Below are 27,888 nucleotides of genomic sequence, written 5' to 3' on the forward strand. Positions count from 1 at the left end.
ATGGATTGAAATTGACACATTTATTAATTATCAAACAATAAAAAATGTATATACACTGTATATGTAAAATAAAAATCCCTTGATTTAAAACTGATTTGACAGATAAAACAATGTAATACCTGTCTTCAGCATTTTTGAACAGTGACTCTTGATTGATTTAAAAGGTACATGTAATAGCCAGAGGGGTTTTTCGTTTGTTGTAAAAAGTTAAGGTTGTGTAATGCTGGCGGTATTTAACTTTTGTCATTTGTCGATCATTAATTTTCATTCACTTTATGACTCATTATTAAAATACCAGATTGGGATGATAAAATTTGTCTCATGAATGATGAATAAAGCTTTTATTATCCATTGTTAGCTCGACTATTCGCAGAATAATCGAGCTAATGCAGTCACCCATTTGTCGGCGTCGGCGTCCCTGTGGTTAAGTTTTTGTATGTAAGCTGGTATCTCCATAACTACTGAAGGGAATGGATTGAAACTTCACACACTTGTTCTCTGTGATTATCTAAGATGATTGGCACAAGTCCCATAACTCTGATTTGCTGTTTTTCATAATTATGCCCCTTTTTCGACTTAGAAAATTCTTGGTTAAGTTTTTGTATGTAAGCTGGTATCTCCATAACTACTGAAGGGAATGGATTGAAACTTCACACACTTGTTCTCTGTGATTATCTAAGATGATTGGCACAAGTCCCATAACTCTGATTTGCTTTTTTTTATAATTATGCCCCTTTTTCGACTTAGAAATTCTTGGTTAGTTTTTTGTATGTAAGCTGGTATCTCCATAACTACTGAAGGGAATGGATTGAAACTTCACACACTTGTTCTCTGTGATTATCTAAGATGATTGGCACAAGTCCCATAACTCTGATTTGCTTTTTTTCATAATTATGCCCCTTTTTCGACTTAGAAATTCTTGTTAAGTTTTGTATGTAAGCTGTTATCTCCATAACTACTGAAGGGAATTGATTGAAACTTCACACACTTGTTCTCTGTGATTATCTAAGATGATTGCCACAAGTCCCATAACTCTGATTTGCTTTTTTTCATAATTATGCCCCTTTTTCGACTTAGAAATTCTTGGTTAAGTTTTTGTATGTAAGCTGTTATCTCCATAACTACTGAAGGGAATTGATTGAAACTTCACACACTTGTTCTCTGTGATTATCTAAGATGATTGGCACAAGTCCCATAACTCTGATTTGCTTTTTTACATAATTATGCCCCTTTTTCGACATAGAAATTCTTGGTTAAGTTTTTGCGTGTAAGCTGGTATCTCCATAACTACTGAAGGGAATGGATTGAAACTTCACACACTTGTTCTCTGTGATTATCTAAGATAATTGCCACAAGTCCCATAACTCTGATTTGCTTTTTTACATAATTATGCCCCTTTTTTCGACTTAGAAATTCTTGGTTAAGTTTTTGCATGTAAGCTGGTATCTCCATAACTACTGAAGGGAATGGATTGAAACTTCACACACTTGGTCTCTGTGATTATCTAAGATGATTGGTACAAGTCCCATAACTCTGATTTGCTTTTTTTGCATAATTATGCCCCTTTTTCGACTCATGAATTCTTGGTAAAGTTTTTGCATGTAAGCTTGTCTCTCCATAACTACTGAAGGGAATGTATTGAAACTTGAAGAGTTTGTACCTTTTCGGACAATTTTATGTATTCATATAGGTAAGCATTATTATAGTCAATGAAACACCCTTGTGACAAATTTTCGAATAGTCGAGCGTTACTGTCCTCCGACAGTTCTTGTTTTAGTTTTCTGGTCATGATATTTTATGATATTTTGACGGTTTTTACAGCATGTAGGGTGTAAAAATCAACTTGGAAGGTATTTTGGAAATGTTCACATCAAGTATTTGTTTTTGTAAACCAACTGTAATGTTTTCATTATTGATGACAGAAAAGCACAAGCAACAAAAAGTCATTGACAAAAGATAATGTTAAATCCAGCTCAGCTATGCAAAATTATTCTTTATAGTGCAGAAAACATGTTTGACAAAATTAGGCACTTCTTGGGACTGAAGGGGGAAAAAAATGTATAAATTAAATTTTTTGCATGGCTCTGCAAAGATTTGTTCCTATAAAAATTGAAAAATAAAATCTTGTCACTTGACTTAAATGATATAGCTTGCCAAGAATTGCAACATTCAGGATGCAACATTTAACTATTTATGTGGGTAAAAATATTTTAAATATTTATATTTTATATTGAAATGTGTGAAATGTTAAAATCATAAAACTGTTTATGTATGACTGCGGTCTGTAATTTGCATATTGTTTCCAATTTTAATTATCCTAAAAAAAATAAAGAAGTTAACATCAATGTTTTTTGCCATTTTCAATCTGATTTAAGGGAATAAAATTAATTCTCTGTAAAAATGGGGAAAAAAACACTTTTCTCTTTTTGGATGGTGGGGGTTTGGGGGGGGGGGGGGGGCGGCGGCACACAAATGCGAGCCTTTTCCAAAACATGCACCCTCCTTTATTATTAAACCTTAGTTAAAATATCCAAATATCCGGATTACAGGCAATTAGGAAAAGGAACCCTGCAGTCTGACCCTACCTTGTTTATGACAAAAATAACATTGAAAAATGTCAGGCTGTTGAACAGTGTATTCAGGCATACCTGCTATTATCAGAGTCACAAGTTAATATGTTATAATTAGTGTGACAAACAGAGGTCAAAGTGCACGTTTAATTGAATTTTTTGAAATAAGTTCGCTTTTCTAAATGAAAATAAATGATCCTTTTGACATTTCTTAACCTGCCATTTCTGAAATGATAATTATTGTGAAAAAAAAAAGATAAAGGAGGGGGATGTTGATATAGAAGCAGTTTCTACTAAAATTTGTGTTCACTGACGCTGATTAATCTATTATAAGTGAAGTTTTATTACAAAGGTGACAAGAGGTACAGGAAAAAAAATATTGTGGTAATGTTAATTTATGCAAATAGAATATTTTTATCACCAGTGTGAAAGAATGAGTATGTTTATTACAATATTTTTAATGGATGATGTATAACTAAATCCCGTATTACCATATTTCCCCTATTGAGGACAGATTGAAATATTTTCTTGCTCAAACATAGAAAAGTGAATTAAAAATATGAATTACATTAATAGTATAATATTAAGTTTGTAGTTGATAAGGTATTTACATGTATAACCCTTAAGCGGCTAGAACAAATAGTGATTAGTCTTTTCCATCAATAAAGTGCCTTGTTGGCCTCAGGTCAGTCCCAGGTCGGCCAAACTTTGCAGTCTGAACAGGTTCTTTACTATTGGCGGAGTACATTATTAGTTTTATTATATATCTAAATTTACATCTGAATATTCCCTAAAATTGATGATGGACAGTTCTGAAAATTGAAGCTGGACGAGTCCATTTAAGAAATTTGGCAGCAAAAGGAAGGAAATTTTATTTGTTAAACATGCAATGTGCAGAGAGAAAATAAAGTAAATAAAGTTAATAAACCCACTCAAAAGCAAGCATAGTCTGTATGTTATTGAACTATAGTACATAAATGGAATTTTATGTTATATACTATTGACGTTTAATAGATGAAGTTTAGAGATTTTGTAGAGGGTTTAATTTTAATACACACAAAAGAAATAAATGACTCAGTCACATGTCATAAATATTAAAATGGTTGAAAAGCTTCAAAGAAACCTGTTGAATACACTTGATCATTTTATTTTAGCTGTATTAGAATGTACGGAATGCTTATGATAAAAGGGAATTTTCAACATATTAAAATAAAGTAAAAAAATGTGCACGATTATTTGATGCATTGAAATGATATAGATGCAGTTTTTGCTACGGTTGAGTAAACATAAGGTGTCAACATCTTTAGAGTTTCATATACCCGATATTGTCATCATTATGGTATTTCAGTATATGTTTGGTTTTCAAATTTATTATTTTGTAAAGAGTTTGGTGGTTTAAAAACAAAAGGGGTAAACGATACTTGAAAATTAAGTATACGAGGGATGATCAAAAATTACCCGGACTTTGTAAATGATTATTTACCCGTTAAATGAATTTAGATAAAAATACACGGACAATAAATCGGAATCTATCCCCTGAATGATACAAAAAATACCAACAAGAAATATTAACAAAGAAAAAAATTATGACGTTATTGGCAGGTACATGTAAAGCAATGCGGCGCACGATTTAACTTTGAAATTGACGTTAACGACGTCACAGGCGTATTTCCCTTAACGGATCAGCTTTTTACTCATTACGGAGTTGGCCAATACATGGTACAGTCATGTTGTGATGCAGCGGATCCACTGCCTACATATATATTTCTATACAAGTGGGTATCATATTGTATTGTAAAAGAATAGATGATGATAAAGAGCTCCTGTAATGACGCAAACTTCCGTTCTTTCCTTGTTGGAAAAATCACACATGCAATTAACTATATTATGTATTACAAATAATGTAAAATAATGTTGCTGAATGATAATATATCATACATAAGATAAAATAAAAGAATAATACAATAATGAATAAAATTGTCATTATTTTAAAATAAATAAAACGCATAGCCAATTTTAAACAGTGACTGTCTAATTGTTGACACGATATCTCCATAAAACTACCGCGTAAAATAAGAAAATAATTGATACAATTGTAAACCAAGAATGCAATATATGTAATTAATGCATTAACTATTATCACTTTAAAATCCTTAGAGTTGTTTGTATAGTCCCGTAGCTACTGTCGAACATCGTTGACAATGTCCGCAGTCAAGCGATTGTCATTTTTCAACGTCTTGGCGATTGACGTCACCAACGTCCTTGAAAATTTATTTTTTCTGTCTCTCCATTACTTGTTTTCTATTTCTTTATTACCCTTTCTCAATTCTTTCTGCTAATAAAAAAATATGCTGTGGCTTTCTGGAACTTTTCCCTTGATAGCCATAATCTTTTTCTACGTTTTAAACAGTTTCTTGTCTAACTTTTGACAATTTTTTTTATTGATCGATTTTCGAGACATTCCGACGACATAGTTTTAACGGGAGTATTTCATTAAACATGTGACGTTTGAATTGTGATTGCAAATATAAATATCGTTTAAGTTAAGTCATTTTTACTTACAACGTCATAGATATGGTTCATGACGATTTTTGCGTAATTTGAAATCTAAATGTGCCATTTTGTAGAATATACGCAGCTTAAAGCGCCTGATGTCAAGGCGAATTTACGCACTGCGCCGGGTGTACGTTACCATGGTTTTTGAATTCGCTGTTACGGACAAGCTTTTTGCGTTATTAGATTAGAAAAAGCATCAGTTTACAGGTATTGTTTTCCGATTAAGTGTGATATATAACAATATGTGATAGGCAATCACAGTCCGGTTTATTTTTGATCATCCCTCGTATATGTGCTGTATTTTATTTTTTAAAGTGAATTGGTCTTATTATATAAATTGGAAGGTCTGTATCAAATAGAATTTCTAGAACAAAATATTTATTATCTATTATATTAATGTCCAAACTAAAGTGTTTAAAACTTTATCAACATTATCTCTCTTTCAAGTAATATTTTATAAGAATATCCAAATGATATATTTCTATTGTTTAAATCGATGTTTGAAGTAAGTATTCATGAAAAATTTGCCCATTGTAGACCAATCCACTTTAATCCTTGACAATTATTATGTATATATACCCCACAGAATGATGTGTCCTGTCTATATATTTATATATGTTACAAAAATGATGAATCAATCAAATATTTTGTCTAAAAAGTTTTCAAAACCTCAGTGTTATAAGCGTTATTAATTTAACAGTATGTGAAAAACATTACAAGCTCAGGCAATGAAGGAATACTTGTGTTTCAAAAATGTACCATCACTTGGTTACGAATTTAATAATAAAAAGGAGTCATTTTTTAGTCATACATTATGCATATATGGGCATGGAAAATTTAAGATTGTTTACAAAAGTCGCCCAAAATTCCCTGACAATAGTTTGCATGACAGTTACTCATTTTGTGGTCTGAGTGTACCGTTTCATTAACCATGGATTTTCACACTTGTGAAAAAAAATGTCCAAAAAGTTGAGGGAAAGGCTATAGATATATATAAATGTATGACAAACTGTTCATTTACCTGCGATTATGTGGCATTTATGCAGATTTAAGCACTTGATGATACTTAACTTATCTACATTTTATCAGTTTTTCAAATACGAAAAATCAAAATTCAATTCAACATGACCTCATTATTGTAATAGGGAACAGATTTGAATTTATCGTCACTTGTCCCGAAAGCTTGAAAGTTACCATTGAGTGTGTACACAATGAATCATTCTCGTTGGTTTAAAAAGCTTCGCTTTGTAACGTGTGTTGCTATAGTCACCAAAGCATGTCTTTATTCCATGTTTAACCAACTAGACAATTTTAAGTCAAAGTTTATCGACTCTCGCCTCTTTAATACCTGTTGGTTGAAACCGTACAATTATTTACAAATAAATTACTATTATATTTGTAAAGAAGCGCCAGTCACCGAATGTTTAAAATTGTTTAAATTTGATGAAGTAAAGTGGACGTTTTGAATTCTGTCTCGTTTCGTTCAAACTGTCTACGATGGAGACAAATCACAAGATTTATGCTTAGCTTTTAACTTTAAATGTACGCCAGGGCTTAAAAACATCATTTGCCGTGGACAAATGAAATATTTGTCTTCAACAAAGCCACTGTCTTTATTTACAAATTTATGTTAATTCTTGAAACAAAGTCTGACGTAATACTTTTTTACCATCTTCAATATTTTATTGATTCAGAGATGACCTGGTTAAAATGAAAGAAGTCAAAGCATCAGCTTAATATGGACAATATTTTAATAAAGGTCTACCAATTTCGGACCCATCAGTGGTTCTTCATCAGGATTCAGATGAAGTTTGTATCTGTACATGAAAGACAAAATTTAAAATACGTCTTTTCTTCCTTTATCTCTGTCAATTTGGGACATTTGTTACGGAATGATACTTTTTCTTTCTTTCTCTGATGAACTTGATGAGCTGAAAAGATCTGACTGTTAAGATGAGCAGCTAGATAAAGTAACTGAAAAGTTTTGTTGTTTCAGTTTTTTTCTGTGTTTTTTTCTGTTTTTGACACATCTCATTTGAAAGAAAAACGTTTGAATTTCAGTACCTTTAATTGACAGCTTTTATGTTATGTATCAAAGCTTGAAATAAGTTTTTGTTGGCTTTTATTGAAGTTAAAAAAAAACAATCCTTTTTTTGTAGCTTTTTGTTTTATGTTTTTAGAAAATCTCTTTCAACAACTTTCTGCATTGCAAATTGCCATTGGAATTGTGCTACAGAGGCAGAATTTTTTTGCGTACAGTCTTGTCTGTCAAAGGAAGAGGATGATATTATTCTTTTTAGTGGCAGTTCTCATTTGCTGTCAGCAGTTTAAGGGCTAATACTTTGAGCTAGCAGTGTTTCGACAAGCTTGCACATTTATGCTGTTGGACTGCCAGCAGCTCAACTTAAGCCTTATGTTCCTTAAAACTTACAAGGAACTGTTTTTTTTATTCAAAGCCCAGCAGGTCCATGGACCATAATACAAATTATGTGTTTACCATTCAAGACTTGTATATCAGGGATATAATTTTCTTGAGTTGTCTTTAATTTTTTTAAAGCTTACCTGATTGTTTTCTGAATATTATATCCATGAATCTGTTACACCTTGCTATAAAATGTGCAAAAAGAAAATAAGTGTGTCAATACTTTTTATCATTCCTATATATTTATGCATGCAAGGCAATTTAACAAAAATTTTAATGTGTTTTTTCTTCAACATTGATCATTTAATATCCTCATTTATATATCATTTGTGTTTGATGTCACATATCTGCAAAACTTCAACAAAGGAAAGAGTCTGACGGATCTGGATGCTAAGATAACTGGTTAAAAGCTATTCAGCAAAAGGAGAGGAGAGAAAAAAAGATTTTATTTTGTGATAAACTGAAACATGCTTTCATGCAGTATTGAATGTTTTGTTGAGTTGATACCAGTTGAAATTTAAACTGCACGATGTTAACAGTGTACATGTAGACTACACCCTTTGTAATTTAAAAGTTGCACTTGAATAATAAACATGACTCGTTAAAAGTGTAATTTTGTTTATTTAGGGAACAGGTGTAATTTGTAACTTCAAGACTGTTGAACCTTAGGTTATAAGCCATGATGCACTATTTTGTTGACTCGTTTAGTTTTGTTTTCTAAAAAAAAGAATAACAGCAAATGCTGTTTAAGTTCTTATGGTCATTTTCTATGGTCAACTGAACTGCAGTTTAATCGGTTTATAGATCAAATTTTACTCTTTATAAGAAGGAAAGTTTTAGAAATAGATAAGAAAGTCAAATTGTAACCTGAAGTTTAGAGATTCTTGTTTTGGGCAGTACTGTATGTATGTCACAACCATGTCAGTGGTAATATCCAGAGAATAGTGTGGACTTCATCACATCTGGTTAAAGCCCTACCCTGTGATAAAATCCCAACTATTTGTCACTCTAACTGAAGATTGAACAATATAGCTACAGCTATTTTGGCTACAAACCTACAGGTACTGACAGAGGGGAAGAACCTTAGTTCATTCTCCCAGCATGTCCCAGCTTTGCCCCATGTGAAAAATGTAATCAGATGAACAGACAAAATGCACATGTATACTGGGTATATGGTATATAATTAGTTCTTTCATTCATGAAGTTAATCATTCTTTTGTTTTCTGTATCTACAGGTCAGTGTTTCAAGTGTTCAGAAAAAGTGACAGGTGCCAATGATGCGTGTCAGGCTATGGGGCATATATATCACACAAAATGTTTTACTTGTTGTTCATGTGGTAAGTATAACCTTCACCTTTATATATATCTACTCAGGAAATTGATTTTGATTTGGAATGTGACGATAAAGGATGTTGTTCAGTTTTTGAGTTCTGATGCACTTTATAACATCTTCACATGATCACGAGGACATGAAACAAAACTGAAAGAGAATTGGATTAGGGTTATGAACATCAAAGTTCCTATTCAGATATTATAATCTGTTTTCATTTATGACATGCACAAAATTGTAAGAAGAAATGAAACTGGAAGTTAATATTATTGATGTTCTATTTATATATAAATATTACTTCCCTTTAATTTTGTAACATTGCTTTGATGACAGGATAGCTCATTTGTTGTCATCAAGTTAAAATTATGTATAATTTAAGCTTTGTTAAGACAACATTAACATATTATTATTGAGGTCAAAGTTCAGATAGCTTGATCATATGACTTGTTTAAATGTTAATGTTAATTAAATGTTGGTCTCTCATGTCAGGGACTGGAGGCTTAAGCCTTGTAACAGTCACAAGCTTTCTCGATCGACATATGACATTTGTTAGTTGATAGAAGCTGAACCAGTGTTATGGGTAGCTGATAGCATTATCCGAAAATGTAAAATGAACATTGTTTAATTTTGTAAGCCCTTCCACTATTGAAGGCACCTTAGGTCTCCTTCCACTAGTAAAGTTTGAAAGTCACTTTATGACCTATACTGTGTTGGTGCAAAATAGGACTCAACCCCATCCTCCCCCTCTACCACCATGGCCACATATTGGCCACAATGACAGTCTGACTAGGCTCTATAATATTGGTAGTTCAAGTTTAATATTTTGACAATCAGTACTCCCTGAAACTTCTAATGAATTATTCCAAATTCAAGGCAGGGCAAGACCATTGCACACATTTCAGCAGTCAGAGTTAATAAAGACTTTTATAACCTTATTTAACTTGAGGAGAATTTTCTTGCTATTTACATGAATATATGATTGTAATGTCTTGTTGAGATGTGTACAAAGAGCAGGAATAATCACTTCATACAAGGTCAAAGATAAATTTGATAAGTGAAACATTGCCTTTTTAAGTACTTTAAGCATTGTGAAGGGTTATTTGTAGATGCTAGATAAATATTTAAACTTCTTACAATGGTTTTGTATAATTTTCCTCAGATAGAAAACATCCATCTGTGTTACAGTTGCTTATAATCTGTTAGAAAATGTGTGTTTTCTTAATTACAACACCTAATGCCATTGAACAGTTTAAACCGTTACCTATTTTACCAATCTGCTTACTTTGAAGGGTCAAGTTGATTTCTGTTTCAATAAAAATATTTTTTCTCTTTTCAACTTGCGTGGTTGAAGTGGTCTCTTTAGAACATTCTGAAAGGCTTTGATTCCCCTGACCTCATTTTAAGTAGCGTTTTTCTAGCGTCCGGTGCCTTTGATGGGATTTGTGAAATCTGTCTTAAATGGTTCTATTTAAATGGATAGTTTTTCGTTTCTTAATTGAAATGTAACGGCTATATTTGAATAGCATGTACTTAAAAAATAGTATAGTATGAATTAGAAATGTATGTTTAAAAATGAAGGATAAAAACAAACAAAAATGGTTTTCTGCGTAAAAGTAATTGAAAATTTTCATAAAATACTGCGAATATTTTGATCATTATTTTCCATGATACATTTTGTTAGTTATTATAATTACCAAATTCAACATATATTTCTATTAATGCATGGAATTTCATTAAGCACATAAAATGGTGTCAGATGCCATTCTGCACAGTAATTTAAAATAAAATAGTGGCTAATATGAAATTTTTATCATTAATTATAAGTAATAAAATCTGTTATAATAATGGTAAGAGGAATAATTCTGCTATATTTAATAACAGAAGAAAAGAATTTTGGCAGTCTAGGTTGACAGGTAGCGATTATCTGTCTGTACCGATTAACACGAAACCGTTTCGCAATTCAGTTTTGTCTTGGTATGTTACGGATTAACAACTCGGCTAAATTATTATATACATTTTTATACATTATAGGCTATTGTATAACAGAAGTCTTTAATTCCGCGCATTCCTGCCCGTTAAATGGTTAGAGATCAATTTCGTAATGCTTGATTTTGTATAAGATATTTTTTTGAAAACGGAAACCTTGTTTAACGCATTAAAATTTTTAGATTTTTCAATAATGAAAAGATATTTATATTACTTTTCAAACAATTTTTTAATTTTAGATCTTAAATTACTTCTGTTAATACATTTAATTAAAATATTTGATTTAAGAAATAAAAAGAAAAGTTCTATATTTGAAATTTAATTTTCGTCGTATTAAAAAGGTTGTACCTAGTTACCTTGGCTAATGACAAATATACATAATGATTTAATGTAACAATTATGTTGATTATTTTACCTGTTCACTTTACATTCAAAAGTTGTTTGTCATCTGGTTATAATGTTTTCTCCACAAATATTGACTCAATATTTCCAGATTATTCATTACCTAAAAGTTGGAGCATAATATTTGACTTTTTGTAATTGCGAAGGTCCAAAATACTGAAATTTAATGTTCCTAAAGTAGTAGTTAAAGTCTGTTAGCATACACTTGATAGAAAGAAGTTGAGGATGAATTTCATCAGTATTAGGAATAGCTCTCTGATCTAAATTATTACTTTTTGATTGGGAAAAAAATGGAGTCACCTTTTGGGGCAAGGAAGGCAAAGGGGTGGGGGGGATGGGTGCTTGAAAAAATTTGTGTTCCTGTTGTTCAATGACTGTTTTCAAGTTTTAGTTAATTTGACAATAGGCAGTGCCCATCAATTTAAGACTGTTCAATTTCTTAAAATATAGATAATCATTGATAAGACTTGTGTCAAATGAACAATTATATAGAGAAAATTAAAAGTAAACAGTACAAATAAGTACAAATAATGGCAAACAAAAACCCCCCTCAGCCCTTTTTCTATTGGTGGCAGAACATATTGTTCAAATTAGAATTACTTTAACATGAAATAAGTGTGTAATTTGAAATCTTTTTGTTAGTGTAATAGTTTTTGTTTAACAAAACTTAATATAAGCTTTTTTTGCCGTCTGCTGTAATCTTATTGTCTCTGTTCAATACATTTTCATGATCTTATCATATTTTTTGAAATACAAAATTTGATTGATATGAAGTCATTTTCCATTTTTGACAAACACATTTTCATTTTTTCGTAATTTCTTATCTTTAAATAAAGTGTTTTGTCTGTGAAAGAAGTTTATTGTAATCATAGGAAGAAAATTATTTAATTATTAGTAAATAAATGTTTACAAAAGAATGAAATATACAATACAAATTTCATGATGTGGTAATAGGTATAAATAGCCTTGTTATTGAAACTACAAAGAATTCCATTTGTTTTGTATAAAAAAAAGAACAATTTTGAATTAAGGAAGATTTTATTTTTATAAACCATGGAAAATGAAGCGTAGAACATCTTGGTGTTAAAAGTGTTAAACGGACCAAGAAAACTAAATATCCCAAACCAAGTGCAAAAAAATTTAATTTAGTTTAAAACATGACTTATACCGTAATTTTATAATTTAAATAATTTGAAAAGTAAGTTTATACTCTCCATACTGCCACATTTAAATAATGGACCTGTCCCACAATGAATTTGGAACTGTCCATTGTTGGTTTTAGGAATCCAGTTATATATCTGGAGGGAGAGATAGCCTAGTGGTTGTCAGTCTCTTGACCCAGGCATCTTGGGTTTGAGCCCTACTGACATCACAACCATATACTGGTTAGTTCCAGAAAATGGACTCCTGGGTGGTCCAAATAAACTCTATGAACTTCCATGACAATCCAGCTAATTTGAATATATTTAAACAATTAAAATTAATAACCAAAATGGTTAGATTGAGTAGTCAACAGTAAAGTATCTGGTAAGACTTCAGGAGAAAGTAGGTGTCACTGCTGGAAGTAAAACCAGGTTTAACCAGAAATATAAAATCCTGATTAATGTATATATATGGTTGTCTAAATGTTCACACTCACAATAAAATACTACTGTTTATAAGAAGAAAATATCAACCCAAATACGGCCATTAACATTTTAACATAAGAGTCCTAGATCTAGTCTCTGTATACAAATTACTTTGTTTATTTATTAATAACCGTTTTGTTATATATAATTATATGAAGTACTTAATATAGTATAATTTGTTGTTTTCAGGTCGCACGTTAAGGGGGAAGGCATTTTACAATGTTCATGGGAAGGTTTACTGTGAAGAAGACTATTTAGTAAGTATTTTATATATAAATACAACTAACAGTCATTCATTACCGATTTACAGATGGGTTTTTTTTTAAATTGATCAAAAAGAAGTGTACAATTCATCAACTGAGCGCAATAACACACTAACTCCTATAAAATTTTAGAGGAAGTTAACTGGTTACTGCACTAAGGTGATGAATTTACTAATTGGCAAGTTGATGAGCCATTGTTATATTTCCTTATGAAAGTGTCATTACCCTGGACAAGCTGCTCATGTCCCATTTATGCCAAGACTTTCTGAAAAATATTTTATTAACTATCACTAGGCATAATTTTATTTAAATAAAAAATTCCAAACAAGAACTGACTGAATAATGAACAGTGTAGACCATAAACTTGGTGTAGACTGTCATGGGAATATTTAGTTGACGCCATCAAGCAAAATAAAAAAAGGAGTGATGACATTTGGGTAAATTTTTGTATTACATGTGAGCAACATGTTTATCAAAGGTGTTAGTTTTACTTTAGTTCAATATGTGCCTTAATAATGGAAGGAAGTATTTGCCTAGAAAGGGTCCCTTCCTGCTCATGGGCCTTGATTTATTCATAAAGAAGCTTTGAAGTTGGAAGGTTGGATATTTCAAAAGATAGCCTTTAATAATTATAGATTTTTCTGGAGTACATGGCAGCTCCTGATAAACTGTAATACACAGGTTTGCCACAGATTTTTTTTCAATGCTTCATAATGTAATCACTGGTTTTAAACCAATACATGTTTATAATATAAACTTTTAATATGATCTGAAGAAAATTCTCATCTCCTTGAAATGAAAAGTGTAACATAAAGAAAACAACATTTTACACCATATTTGCAGGCAACCAAATTTAAGAAATGGTCAAATTTTTGTCAACTTTACTGGTGGCTATGCTTTTACATGCCTAGAGTGTTTTGTTATAAACTTTTATATGATTTAAATAAAAATTGTTTGTTTTGTTCTCTAAAATTCACGGGGATGGTAATAGTGAAAAATGTCCTCGTTACAAAACAGGTGTAAAGTGTGTTCAACATTTCTATATACTTAATAGAATAAATACTGTCTTAAGTGCATTCTTATCAAGTAGTGGAAATAAATTTCATACAAATAAAAAAAAATACCTTTATTACAGTGTTAAAAGGGGAAATGTCTTATACGACAGGAAACATTTATAGAAATAAATTAATCCGACATGATAATATAATAAAATATGGAGGGACATTTTAGTGTTGTGAGGGTTCGGAACTGTCAGCCTCTTATAAATAACTGATAAAGTAAATGAACTATGTCCTGACCCTATTTTGTCAGCATAATTAACTATATTAGATTATTAGTTCCACTACAATATGCATTATTTTAGGGTTAAGGAAAGTTTGAATCACTGTTTGTAAAGTCTGGAGCAACTTTGCGGGCAAGTTTTGGCATGTCAATTTAGAAAAGTTGAATGGTTGAACAGTATTGAGAGATGTGCAACAATATTCTGTTTCCACCATTAGAACAATTTTGACCAGACTTCAGGGGAAATTCCATCAGTTGCCTTCTTTCTCTCTGTGGTCCTCTCCTATAAACCCTGGGTTGACTGTATTTAGAAATTTACTAAATTTTGCAGATGAATTCTTTTAGAAATTTGTAGGAATATGTTGATTTTCGGAATATTTTAACCCAATAACCATTTTAAATATAAAAAATGGACTTGTCCAACATCCAGTCTGGACTAAACCATTTATAGTTTTTGGGGATAATTTTAAAACATGAACTTCCTGAATAGCGAATAGAGAAGACCATGATCAGAAGACACAGATGTGCCGCTTCAGATCTTGAAAACATGTTGCTATTAGTAGAATAAGAGTTAATATTTATATGTTAGAATCCCAAGAATATGATTTTTATTTTGAGTCTCAAATGAGATGAGATTAAATCAGTTCTCAAGATAAATTAAGGAAGTGGTTTATAGGAATGTTAAAACAATGCTGTGACATGGTAGGGGTCTTGACATGTGTATTGTTTTACTATTGGACGGGAGGGGAAAGATACAGAGTTCAATCTCACATCTTCTAAGTTTATTGTTTATTTTATCACTTTATTATCACTGTATTATAGGAGATGAACTTAATGATAAAAGTTTATACTTATTTCCTTCCTTAATACAGGACATGGTTTTCGTGTTGTTTTTTTTAGGCTAGAAATATGTAATTGTTTGTACTTTTGTTAAGTAATCTAGGATAAACCACAAAACGTGACACATTGATCCTAGGGAATATAAATAGTTAAAATATATTCAGTGCTAGAATAAGCTAACTGAGATAAGATTTCATATTAAGATGAACCGTTTTAAAAAAAATGTCGGGTTGTTTCGTTGATATCTTAAATCTTTCAACATGACTCAATATCGTAAAAATGTATGAAGTGACGTAATGATATAGTGTTTCCATGTTTCTAGGGACCTTCTAACATTGAAATAGCTACAGTTGTAAATTAGTTTGTTAAATTGTATAATAAAATATTTCACTTTGTCAATGATTTATTGAAAATCTTTATTTTTATTCTGAAATGATTGAATAATCGCTTACAATTTATGTCCGCCTGGGTTATAGATTGAAGTACAATTTGCCAGCTTTTATTGTTATTTTATAGATCAATTTTCAGTTAATGCACCTTTCATACTCTGGTATGAATAAGCAAAAAAATCAAGGTAAAAATGATATTGCAGGAAGATTAATTTATCTGGATTAAAAAATGTAATCGTTTTTTTTTACATTAGTCTAAAGGAAAAGTGTTATTTAAATGTTTGAAATATAAATCTTTATGGTTTCTTAATCTAAAGATAGGTTTTAAAGATATGTAAGTAGGTAAGAAGGGTTGTTCAAGAGGCAACGCAACTTCATCAGGGTCGGAGTCACACATGACACAACAACTTCTTTCTGTGGCCATTTAAGGTTCACAAAAGGCATATAAGAGATACTGTAGTGTATAAAAAGACATTAGTTTTGAGTGAAGATGTTTTTCAGCATAAAAAAAATTTAAATAAATAAATAAAAATTATAAAGAAATAAGGAACTATGCCTCTGCTTATTTCTATCTCAAGAATAGTGTGCTTAAAATGGCTGCTTTACGACATCAAATTCTTGTCTCAAAATTTAATCAATGTCACTTTGTTGAAATTGCATAAAACTTAAAAAATACCTTGTATTAAACATGAATTTAGACATTTCCAAAGGATTGTATACTGATACCACAAAAACACATTTAAAGGTAGCAGTTTGCTTAATGTTAAAGCATCTGCCTCTCAATCCAGGAATCCTGGGTTCAAAGCCCTACTGGGGTCATGTAGCAGGCTTTAGAGTGGTTAAAAAATTAACCTGAAAGTTTTCTTCACTAATGTGATTGTATGAGTCATGTTTAAACTTCAGGCATAAATTTCAAAATTAATATTCCAACACTTTCGGTGATTTCCCTTATATAAACAAAAAAGGCCTTGTGTTTATATTACGGGCATATGAACCCCATACTGTGTATTTTAAACACGGGTCACTCAAATCATTTTCCCCTAAGTACTTTTATTATTTAATATTTTTTTTCTTTGTTTTTTTTAGTTTCGGTTTTTCCAAAAAACAGCGAGAATGTGTTTTGGGGGCACCTTATAAGGACCCATGGTAGAAAATATCTAAAAAACAAACAAAAAAAATCATTGTTTTTTTTTAGCCAAATTGCAAAAAAATAAAGGAAGAAAACATTATTATATTTCACAAATGAATGTGACGTCATTTAGATTACAGATGAAGCAGAAAGCGACAGTAATGATGGGAAAATAGGATGTGTGCACATACTAGAATTGCATGTTGATATTATAATTCACTGAAAATTGCGTAATAGAATAAGTGCATAACTAGCTTGTCATGAAAGATAAACAGCAAAATTTAACTGATGACGTTTGTTTAATGTTGATTTATACAGTCGCAAATTGATGCCCTATTATTCTGGATACTGGATACTTTTCAATTATTTCATCATTTATACGGATAGTGACCCAAAATTACATTTCGGTTATGTTTTACGAAGTTACGATATCTCACAAGCATTTAAGGTTTTCAATTGCCATTCTGTTCATTGAATTCTTCTCTTGATGTCCTATAATGATTTCAGAGTGCAAATACCTTCAATATTTTTATTTATGATTCATCAGCTAATAAATATAAATTGATCAATAGTTTTTTAAGGCGCAATAAACCATTTTAACAATATAACAATCCTCAAGTGTAATGTTAGACATTTTATTCTATCTAGTACAAAAATGATAATTAGGGATTATAAATGTTTGAAATATACATTTTACTTTACACTGTACAGATCCTGCAGGCGATGGGAAAGTCATATCATCCTGGATGTTTCCGCTGTTGTATGTGTAACGAATGTCTCGATGGTGTACCGTTCACTGTGGACATGGAAAACAAAGTTTACTGTGTCGCAGACTTTCACAGGTATTGTTATATTATATATACATGGTTTATCATTGATACAGTTTCATGGAGACTGTTATTGCACCACAACTTCAAGAAAAAAGGTGAAGCTTTTGACATTACCCCCTCCATCTGTTTCCAAGGGCAGGTAACTCTGGCAACTGCTCAGCACTGAAGAAAAAAGGAGCACATTGCTCCATGGAATTTAGATTTTTGTTTTCACAGTAATTGATTACAGTGGTAGAGACCTAAATTGGTCAGCAAAAAAGTTATCACCAGTATCTAGAACAAAGTTCAATGCCAAGTTTTGTTTGGTTTAAAACTAAAAAAAAAAAACACAAGCAACAACAAAACCAATGAAATATGTATGTGTTTTTTTGACAGAGATTAACTTAAAAAAATGATAATGAGAAAAAGATTTGAATATTTATTTTTTATAAGTTATCAAATATGATGAGAAAAAAAATGAAATTCACTTGTGACAAGCACATCAGATTTAGAATTATTTGTCCATTTTTATCACTGATAAAATATAAGTAATAATTCATTATTAGCAATTCTGACAAATTTAAGATAAAAAAGTTTCAAGAACTTGTCTAAGTCAGCTTAAGAAATTTAATTATACAGTCAAACCTGTATTAAAGGCCACCTCCAAATAAAGGCCATCCTGTAAATAAATGCCACTCTAAAACAAACTGTCATTGATTATATAGAACATTATTAACTCCATATGACCGCTTGTCTATAAAGGTCATGTTTGGTCACTGTTCACTCCTTTGGATGGCCTTTTTCCACAGGTTTGACTGTACCAGATATAAGTTTCATAGGATAAGCAATATGTTGCTTTGCTGCATGTTTATCATAGACGATTTAAAAATGACAATTGCTATTAATACAAAAACAGCTTTGTGTGGCTATTTTTGATTGTGCCTTCAACAATCTAAGGGTGTGTACAAATTGTGTTGTTTGTTTTTTTAGTGGGAGTGTCATTCAGAAAATGGCATTTTATATCATAGACAAAGTCTTGAAAGGTTTTACAGTTTTATAGCAACTGCATTTGAATCAGATTAGTTTTTTGTACATCAATAAATTATAACATTTTTGTAAATGACTGGTGAAGTTCCCTGGCAACCAAATGCTACTTCTTGCATAATGATGCAAAAATAAGACTACTACTTGTACAGGTAAATGGATAAAAAATTGGAAGGGCACAATATGTGTGTGAATTAACGTTTTTATTCAGGCCACATTACAAGGTAGTATTTACATTTTTGAGATAAATTGCTGTAAGATGACTTTCACCTTTGCATTTTCAAGACATATTTTCACATATGGATTAGTATGGTCTCGACCTTTGTGATATTTGGTTTGCAGTTTGTCCTTGACCTTAAGTGTATGGTTGTTTACATTTGGATTTTGTTGACTACATTATTTAACTTTAATTAACAGCCAGATTATTGTACCACCAGCATACTTTTCAATACCTATCTGAGGGCATGTTTTATAAATTTCTTTGTCTTGACTGTGAATACAAGTCACAGAGCATGTAAGGGTAAACAATTCTAGAAATTTAGAAATTAGATAAAAAAAAGAAAAAAAGATTGATACCTATTTTCAAGAGGTTAAAATTTCCTCACTTTGAGGTTCTATCCATGCTATCTGACCAATCTATAAACTATTGTCAGCTTAATTATAGTGTTTTAATACTAACACCCCGAAAACTAGCAATGGACTGCTCAGATTTCAAGGCAGGGCTAGTCTATTTTACATATTCGATGTAAATTGAAAATCGGTTTGAAATTGCAAATATAAAGTTCTGATTTGTGATATTCTGATAAGTATATTTATCTTATAAATTGATTGTATATTAGAGGTGCTATAAAGTACAGTAATTTTCTAAGTTGATTGACAAGTTTATCTGTGGGCATATCGATAACTAGATTAAGATGTGATTATATTGTGTCACTGTTCAGCTATAGAAGTAATTACAGTCAATTAAATTGTGAAAATTTGCAATTTCGTATAACCCTGTTTGAAGTTTTTATTATAGATGTATGATTAATGTGGTTAAGAATTTGTTCATGTAAGTATTATACAAGAATGCTTCAGAAATATTGTAAAGAAACTTGGACAGCTTTTTATATATCAATATTTCCACAAAGGGGTTCACCATTTTTTCTCTCAAATCATGTCAATAATTGATGAAATTATATTGTACAGTAATTTCCAAGTGCAATGTTCTAGTAAGGTATTTTACGATTTTGTTTTGTTTCTTGCAGGGTATTTGCACCAAAATGTGCGGCATGTGGCCAAGCCATTACACCAGTTGAGGTATGTACATGTAGTATAAATTAAGAGAATACAGATTTACTTAAACTGAAAAACTTAATGATTTTGTAACTGTCTATTCCTAGTTAAAACCCTTTCTCTATAGCTAGAGATATCCATATGGAAATTTGAGAACTTGGCTATAAACTCAATAATACAATTTAATGTCAATACTTGAGATTTGACATCTGCGTAAAAGCTAAAGAATACATCTTCAGAGAAAATAAGTCCTAAATTTCTCAATTAATTGAAAAGGTATAAAAATTTTCAAATTTTTTACAATTGAGGCTGACTTAAAGTCCCCTTCCTGATATTCACATTTCATCTGAAGGGGGTTCTGGAAAAAACCCCAAAATTTTCCAAAAGGGTTGCTGGACATTTTCCTCATGCAAGCTAATATTTAAATCCCTTACCCGAATCAGACCCACTTAAGTGTGGGGCAAGTTATAGTTAAACAAGGAGTTATGTTTTTGTGATACTGAATAAATTTTTATGTTTGTCTAAAGTGTCACCTACATTATAGACACAGATAAAGTTGGAATTATACATGATCTAATATTGATCTGTATTATATCTATTAATGTATCAAGTGGATAACCTCCAACTGCTAAGCGTATTTTCATAGAGACAAATATGTCAAAGATTATCTAACTGTATTATACAAAATTGAAGTAAATATTTGTTCACCAAATACATTTTGTTAATAAAACCGTACAATTTACTATGTCCATAATGACATTGCATAACATGTTTAGAAACTCCAGGTTTGCTAAGCTTATAGCTTTGTTCAGGATCAGTGTTATGAAGAAATTCATAATTTGAATTGTTCGAAACTGTATTGTTTATGATTGTTTATGAACTTTATTCTTCCTTGTTTATATACCGGTAGTGGTAGACATATTTGTATGAAAAATAGTTATTATTTATAAGATGACGTAAGAAACAAAGAATTTCGAAGGAAGTGTAAATTGTTAGTGTTGGCTTTGTGTGTAAGAAGTTTTATCTAGGAATTGTGGACATAACAGTATGAGTCTCATTGCAGTTATGTAACATTCATGGTTATATACCACTGGTATAATTCAGTCAAAGCAAATTTGGTCGCTACTCCCTTAGTTATCTAAGATAAATGTTTTCATGTGTTTGAGCTAGATAAAATAAATTTAAACAGAAGTGTTTTTATTCCATTGCATATAAAGTCTTGTTTCTAATTATATTATTTTAGGGGACAGAAGAGACAGTCCGTGTAGTTTCTATGGAGAAAAATTTCCATGTGGATTGCTACCACTGTGAGGTAATTGTGTAACCTTGACCTTTATTTATAATATCTTTATAAAGTTCACTCTGTAATTCTATATGATATAACAGTAGATGACTATATACAGTACCAACACAATTTATAATGTTCTTTCTGCCTGCCAGATGAACCATACAAGAGATGGGGTTTTTTTGAGTCTCAGGTGTGGCTAAGCATTACCTTGCTCAGTTGAAGGTTTAAAATTTATTTAAATATCAATACCATATGAAACTCTGGTCTGACTTCACTCATGTGCAGACTTGCCTTGCTCTGTCCTTTTGGCATCCTCCCTAATAAAGCCTTCAAAGTGTTAAGGGAATTCAATATCGAAATACAAAAATCAAGCTACCAACAGTATCAGTGCAGGATGCCCTGGCTCTATACTGAAGGGTAAACTAATAGGTTTTGGTTCCAGCAGGTTATGTTGAGGGTTATGTCTATATTACAAGAAGCTTGACATGATATCTTCATTTGCAGTGCATTTTTGCCTATCTTTCTTGATTCATTTATCATAAGAAAGCAATGTATTGTCAGTATACTTCAGATCTTGTCATAGATCAAATTAAGGCTTTACAAGGTTAAAGCCCTTATGAATGATTATAGTTTATATTTTTTTAGAAATCTCCTTAATCTGCAAAAAAGTTCTGTCAATAAATTTTTTAATTTAAATATGAGAGGAAATTATACGTTCTTTATATATGTTAAAATGGGAGGGATTTCTATAAGAAATATTTTGCTCATTTTGAAATAGAGGTGGCATCTGTCTTCATACTATCTGTGTAGAAATAAGTATAAATCTAAAAGGTATTAGAATTTTTTAAATATATTTTTTAAAAACAGCTTAATTGGAATACTTTTGCATTAAACTCTTGGCTTTTAAAATATTCTCAATCATTCAACAGTATGTCGTTCAAATTGGTGCTTCTACCTTTTAAGCTTTATATTATGATTTTGTTTATCTGATAAGAAGCTTATCTTCCTCGACTTTTTTACGCTTGAATTGCTTCACATCACAATTTTTTTTCAAGATTCACTGTTTTTGTTTGGTTGTTAAGTTGTAGACTGTAGTCCAGAACAAATTGTTTGAATTTCAGAATCCTATACAAAGATGAAATTAAGTAAGAAAATCAATAATCTATTTTTGGGTTGGCATGTACCAAATTACAAGCTGTGCATTTTGATTGGTTGACATAGTATTTAGGTCTTAATCATCTCTACATTTCTGATTGGTCAATATTCAAAACTGGTTTTTGAACAAATAAGAATTTAGTAAAATAAATAGAGTGCAAGTACCTGTTAAATCTACTGCAAGTGAATAAAAGGCAGAGAATTTAGAATGTTTTTTTTGCTGACTTTGATTGAATCAAACTTGTAGTTTGTATTTTATTTTGTTTTTATTTGTTTTTGATTTTCTGTGGCAGATAAAACCAGTTTTGAAAGCTTTCTCTCTAGGTGCTGCAAACTTCTAAACATATTAAAACTCTAAAACCTTTCTGAAGCCTTCTTTTTCCACCCTTTGATATGGCGTGAAATTTAACAAACTGTTTAGTTCAGTATTTATTAATATACTTTGTTTTATGTGTAAGTTATGTTTTATACCAAATATTTATACGACTACACAAACTGTGACAAAGTGTAAATGTGTTGTCAAATATGTAAAATACACCGGGAAACCCTCAGTGGCTGTATTGTATACAACCAATTTGTTTAGCTGGAACTATTCAGTCAGTTTAAGTCACTAGTCTGCTTAGTTTGTGAACCAGTCAATTTAACTGGAATAATCCAGTCAGTTTAGTTAATTTGAGAACCAGTCTGCTTGGTTTGTGAACCAGTCAATTTTCCTGGAATAATCCAGTCAATTTAGTTAATTTGAGGACCAGTCTGTTTAAGTTGTATATCAGGCTGGAAGAAAATACTGTAAAAAACAACAACAAAAATAAAACAAATAACCTTTGCATTGAATTGGCTTTATGTGCTTTGTTAGTCTAGCCCCATTTTCTTCTATGTATGCACTTTTAGAAAAAAAAGAAACAAGTATTCTGGGACAGGGTTTTATATTATCTGCCATTACCCTCAAAGACTTTATTTTAATGAGATTTTTGGTTTAGAAAATGTTTGTTATTATTGAAATAGTGTTGCATAGAAAAGATATTCTGCTAACATAATAGTAATGTTTTAGAGCATCAGTTGTAGTTGAAATTAGACAATATTTAAATTGAAATGCTGACAAGAAAATTGAGCCGCCTCATGACAAAACCATCATAATGGGATTGCAACCAGCATAGATCCAGACCAGCCTGTGCATCTGTGCATTCTGATCAGGATCCATGCTGTTCGCTTACCAACCCTATTACAAGTACAGAAACTGATAGTGAACAGCATGGATCCTGATCAGACTGCGCGGATACCCAGGCTGATCTGGATCCATGCTGGTCGCAAACCCATTATGTTGGTTTTGTTGTTACGCGGCTCAATTTATTTTATCAATGATCTATTTTCGTTTGTCACTTTGATATTCCAAAATGCTACCAAGGAACATATTTATTGAAGATCGTTTATAAATTCTTTCCTGTTTCCATCAGATATTTTCACAGAAAAAGTGAAAGCACATGTTTGAATTGGATATGGTTAAGGGTAACAACTAAGTTGTGATCAGTGTATTTGCAGTTTTGTGCACTATTTAGTTGTTTGTTTTTCTTATACTTCAGTGAGAAGAATAACCAAGTTTTAGCTAGCTTTTTTATTTCAGCAAGATATTAACCAAATATTAGTTAGCATTTTTATTTTCAGCAACAATTTTAATCAAGTCATTGTGAGCTGGCTTGTAAATTTTAGCATTTGTAATTTTAATTTTATAAATGCGATGTGTAGTTGATGTACTTATACCTAGTGTGATTTTTTTCTGTACAGGTCATTTTTATAGGTTTTTGATTTGTCTTCCCAGAAATAAACTCTTGTCTGCCTAGGTATTGACCTTCTTGTAGGGGTATTAATTTGCTTAGTTTCATGTTTTCTTATCTACAAAGGTACAGACCTTCTCAAGTTTACTAAGTTCAAGGCCTTGTCCATAGGTGATTTGATAGGTATAGGCCTTTTTGTAGTTCTGCAATCGATAAATTAAAGGCCATTTGCATAGGTATCATTTTATCTGCCTATGTTTAGATGTATGGGTTTACCCTATGTTACATTTAAAGCATTTTTATATTGTTTTCTTTTGTTAAATTATAGTTGTTCTTTTCTCTGTTTGGGCATAGGCCATCTTTATTGTTGTTTCCTGTGTCCAAAAATAGGCTGTCTTGAAAATTTCATATCCCCATTAATGAAGTCAAAATTCTGTCTTGCCTTAATTTAAAGGCTTTGACTAAGGTATAGACTTTTTCAGCCTACCTATAGGTTTTTTGTTTTTTTTCTATGTTAATATCAGTAGAATCCTGAATGACTGACAATCTTGGAGTCATCTGAAGACATTCATGTTACCTTGGTTTTACGGTGTCTCAAGATTTTTTATTCTGCTAGATAAATGTAAAGGCCATCACAGGTGGTTTTCTTATTCCGGTCTTTGTAGACATACAAGAATAAATTCTAAATCATTGGTTTAAGTGTTTGCATGCAGACTTGATGAACAAACGTCTTTCTGACCCAGATTAGTGGCATGCAATAACTAGTACTTATATATGACAAAATAAATGTTTTACAAATGGCAATATCAAAGAAAAATGGGTATTATTGTTTTAAGTTGTATTCATTTACTGTGCAAGTAAGTCAGTTGAAATTTGTGGTTCAGTATTTTATATATTTTACTTCTGATATATTTGAACATGGCAAAGAATTCTGTATATATGTTACAGAATGAAATATCAGGAACTTTATTGAAATGTTATATAATTAACAAATTTGATTGTGCTACTTAAATAGATTTAAACATTACATATATTCGCATTTTTCTTTGGATATACTTGCACAGTAAATGAAATTAAAAACAAAAAGTATTTGTTTTATTTGCTTAATAATACAAAGATTCTTTTGTCAGGAAAAATGATAGCATCAAATATATAGTAATTAACAATATAAATTATTTTGGGGATGAACATAATTTTAACACCATTAGATTTTGTCCTTTTTATATAAAAAAGTTTTGTTGAAAGGACATTTTCTTTAATCAGTTTCTTTAAATATTGAAAAATACAATGTCCTGAATACGGTAGAACTTAAAAGATAAAAGTATGAACAACATTTGAATGCTATTTTTGTGTTATGTTTGCAGGACTGCCATATACAGTTGACAGATGAGCCGGACAAGCGATGTTACCCATTAGACGATCACCTGTATTGTCACATGTGTCACATCAAACGTCTACATCTCGAATATCCAGATGAACAGTTCTACATCGACCCGTACACGTTCAATATTCTCAACAAAACAACGGGAAATCAACGAGATAGCATCGCTATCATGCCAGCTCCTGTCTCAGCTTATCCAAATTATACGATGCTGCAGACAATGGGCAGCCAATCACATGTCTCTGGAGGCGGCATGGCTCCTCCCCCGCCAACTTCGATGAGTGAGGCTCCTCCCCCTGTTCCGCCTCACAGGAAAATTACAGCCAATGGGTACGATTCTTCTAGTCTGTATGCAAATAAACCCATGCCACAAGTACCCCCAGGTGCACATAATGGAATGAAGAAAACTATAACTGACTTGTGATAATGTTGTTATGTGAATCAGTCATATTGATTTTGTTGCTTTCTATTCTTTTTTTTTTTAAACAAAAAGTCATGGACACTTGTTTTGTTTCTTATTTTCAAAGTGCTTGTTGTTTGCCTTATTTATTGTGACTCACTTGCAATACGATTCATGACATTTGTTGTTAATTTTGTATTCTGTGTTGGAAGGGTAAAAAATAATACTGTCATAGAATATTTAAACGTTTTAAGGTGCAATTTGAACCATTATAAATATATAAAACTTAAAATGATTTGAGAATATAAATACATATTATTTTTTGAAGTTGATCAGTTGAAATTGAGTATATTCCATGTGTATGCAAAAGTCATTAGATTTTTGGGTTTAGCTCTTCTGTTGTTTTTTTTTACCAAAAAATATGATGAGGGGATGGTGTAAAGAGTTAAACAGCTAGCAGTACTAAGTGTGGTCAGATGGCACTGACATTGCAGACTGGCCTAACTTTATACTGATGGCATAAACAGTTTATTCCGATAGTATAGGCACTTAATGCCAGCGACTTATACAATAATACTGGATGCCTAGACAGTATTTACTGGGGTTATATATTGGTGGTATAGAAATATTCTTTTCATCTCTACAAAAACCATATTGATATGTTGTTGATGTACTAGTCATTGGACATCTTCATTTATGCAAAACATCAAAAAAATTCAAATGTAACAAAGTGAAGAAAATCAAAATATTTTTGTTATTGTTTTTTTTTCGATGATTCATTCTTTTTATACCATTGCTGTATTTTACCTACAGTCAGATGAATTTAAAAGTCATAGTTTCAACAACAGTTTATCAAAAGATGCTGCAATATCCACAAGTGTGAAACGTGTAAATGCACATATATTTTACCACCAGCTCACACAAGACATCTGGCATATTAAGTGTTGTTTTTGTTGCGAGGGTTACATTGTGTTTGTATTTATACATTGATATGAAATTGAAAGATTATGTTATAAGGCATGCATGTTGTTAACATTTATTGGTATAAATTTTCTAAAGATTTTGTAAAAAGTCTTCCATTAATTTATAATTGACATTGTCATAATATCATAAAACCATGATTACCTTAGGAATCACCAAATTTATAAAATTTATTTTTCATTTATTTACTAGATTCTTTCAAGAACTGGCCACCATCCCAACCCTATACCTTATCAACTACCCCACCCCTTAACCACCTGCTGGAAATTCTTGATAATGTTCTATATCATTGAAGTACGAAATTTATAAAATATTTATATCCCAAATTCGCAAAACTCCAAAAGAAAAGAAACAATACATTAAGTTCATCTTCACATTATTTTTTACAGGGTATATACATTCTATTTATTATTACATCACAGGCATGCAAGAAACATTCATTTAATTTATGTATTTTAATTCTAATTCCATAGTATTGTAACTTATCTATGACTGCCATGGAGCAGCCCTTTTGTAAACTAGCATTGTTTAAAAATCCAGTGTTCAAAAAGTATTTTTAGGTTATATTTTTTCTTCTCTGCATATATTGTTGCTGTGCAATTGCTATTTTTGTTAGGATGTCACATTTTATAAAGCTCTTCTTAAAAGTTCTGTGTCCTTTTTAACTTGCCAATCATTGTCCCATGCTAAATAATGTAAAATCTCAATTATTTATTTTCAAGAACAGTCTTAAGGTTTCATAATAATTTTTGATGTAACTTTTTTTTTTTAAACAACAGTTTTTAATGATATATTTAAAATACTAGAACACTTTTTTCCACACCTTTGATCAGTTGTTATTTTTGTAGAAACCATAGAAAAAGTGATTAAACTGAGGTTAAATCTTTTCTATAGTAAAAACTGTTGTTTGTTTTGTTAAAACACGACAATTGTTCTAATTGAAATCATTGATGAAATTTAAAATTACTAAAAATATTTTTAAGTATT

General features: G+C 31.0%; 1 protein-coding gene across 1 annotated transcript in view; it reads left to right on the forward strand.

Annotated features, from left to right (window-relative positions):
• The window catches only part of LOC132738909 (Wilms tumor protein 1-interacting protein homolog), a 41,315-nt gene extending 13,647 nt beyond the window's left edge, over positions 1–27,668 (forward strand). The window contains exons 2-7 of the mRNA XM_060726521.1: positions 8,784–8,885; positions 13,084–13,208; positions 17,508–17,638; positions 19,897–19,948; positions 21,168–21,236; positions 25,504–27,668. Of these exons, the coding sequence (XP_060582504.1) occupies positions 8,784–8,885; positions 13,084–13,208; positions 17,508–17,638; positions 19,897–19,948; positions 21,168–21,236; positions 25,504–25,944 (920 nt within the window). The 3' untranslated portion in view covers positions 25,945–27,668. The remainder of the gene's footprint in view (positions 1–8,783; positions 8,886–13,083; positions 13,209–17,507; positions 17,639–19,896; positions 19,949–21,167; positions 21,237–25,503) is intronic.
• The last annotated feature ends 220 nt before the right edge of the window (positions 27,669–27,888 follow it).

This window comes from Ruditapes philippinarum, unplaced genomic scaffold (assembly GCF_026571515.1).
Source record: "Ruditapes philippinarum isolate M1 unplaced genomic scaffold, ASM2657151v2 ctg1785_1_1_1_1, whole genome shotgun sequence".
Lineage (NCBI taxonomy): Eukaryota > Metazoa > Mollusca > Bivalvia > Venerida > Veneridae > Ruditapes > Ruditapes philippinarum.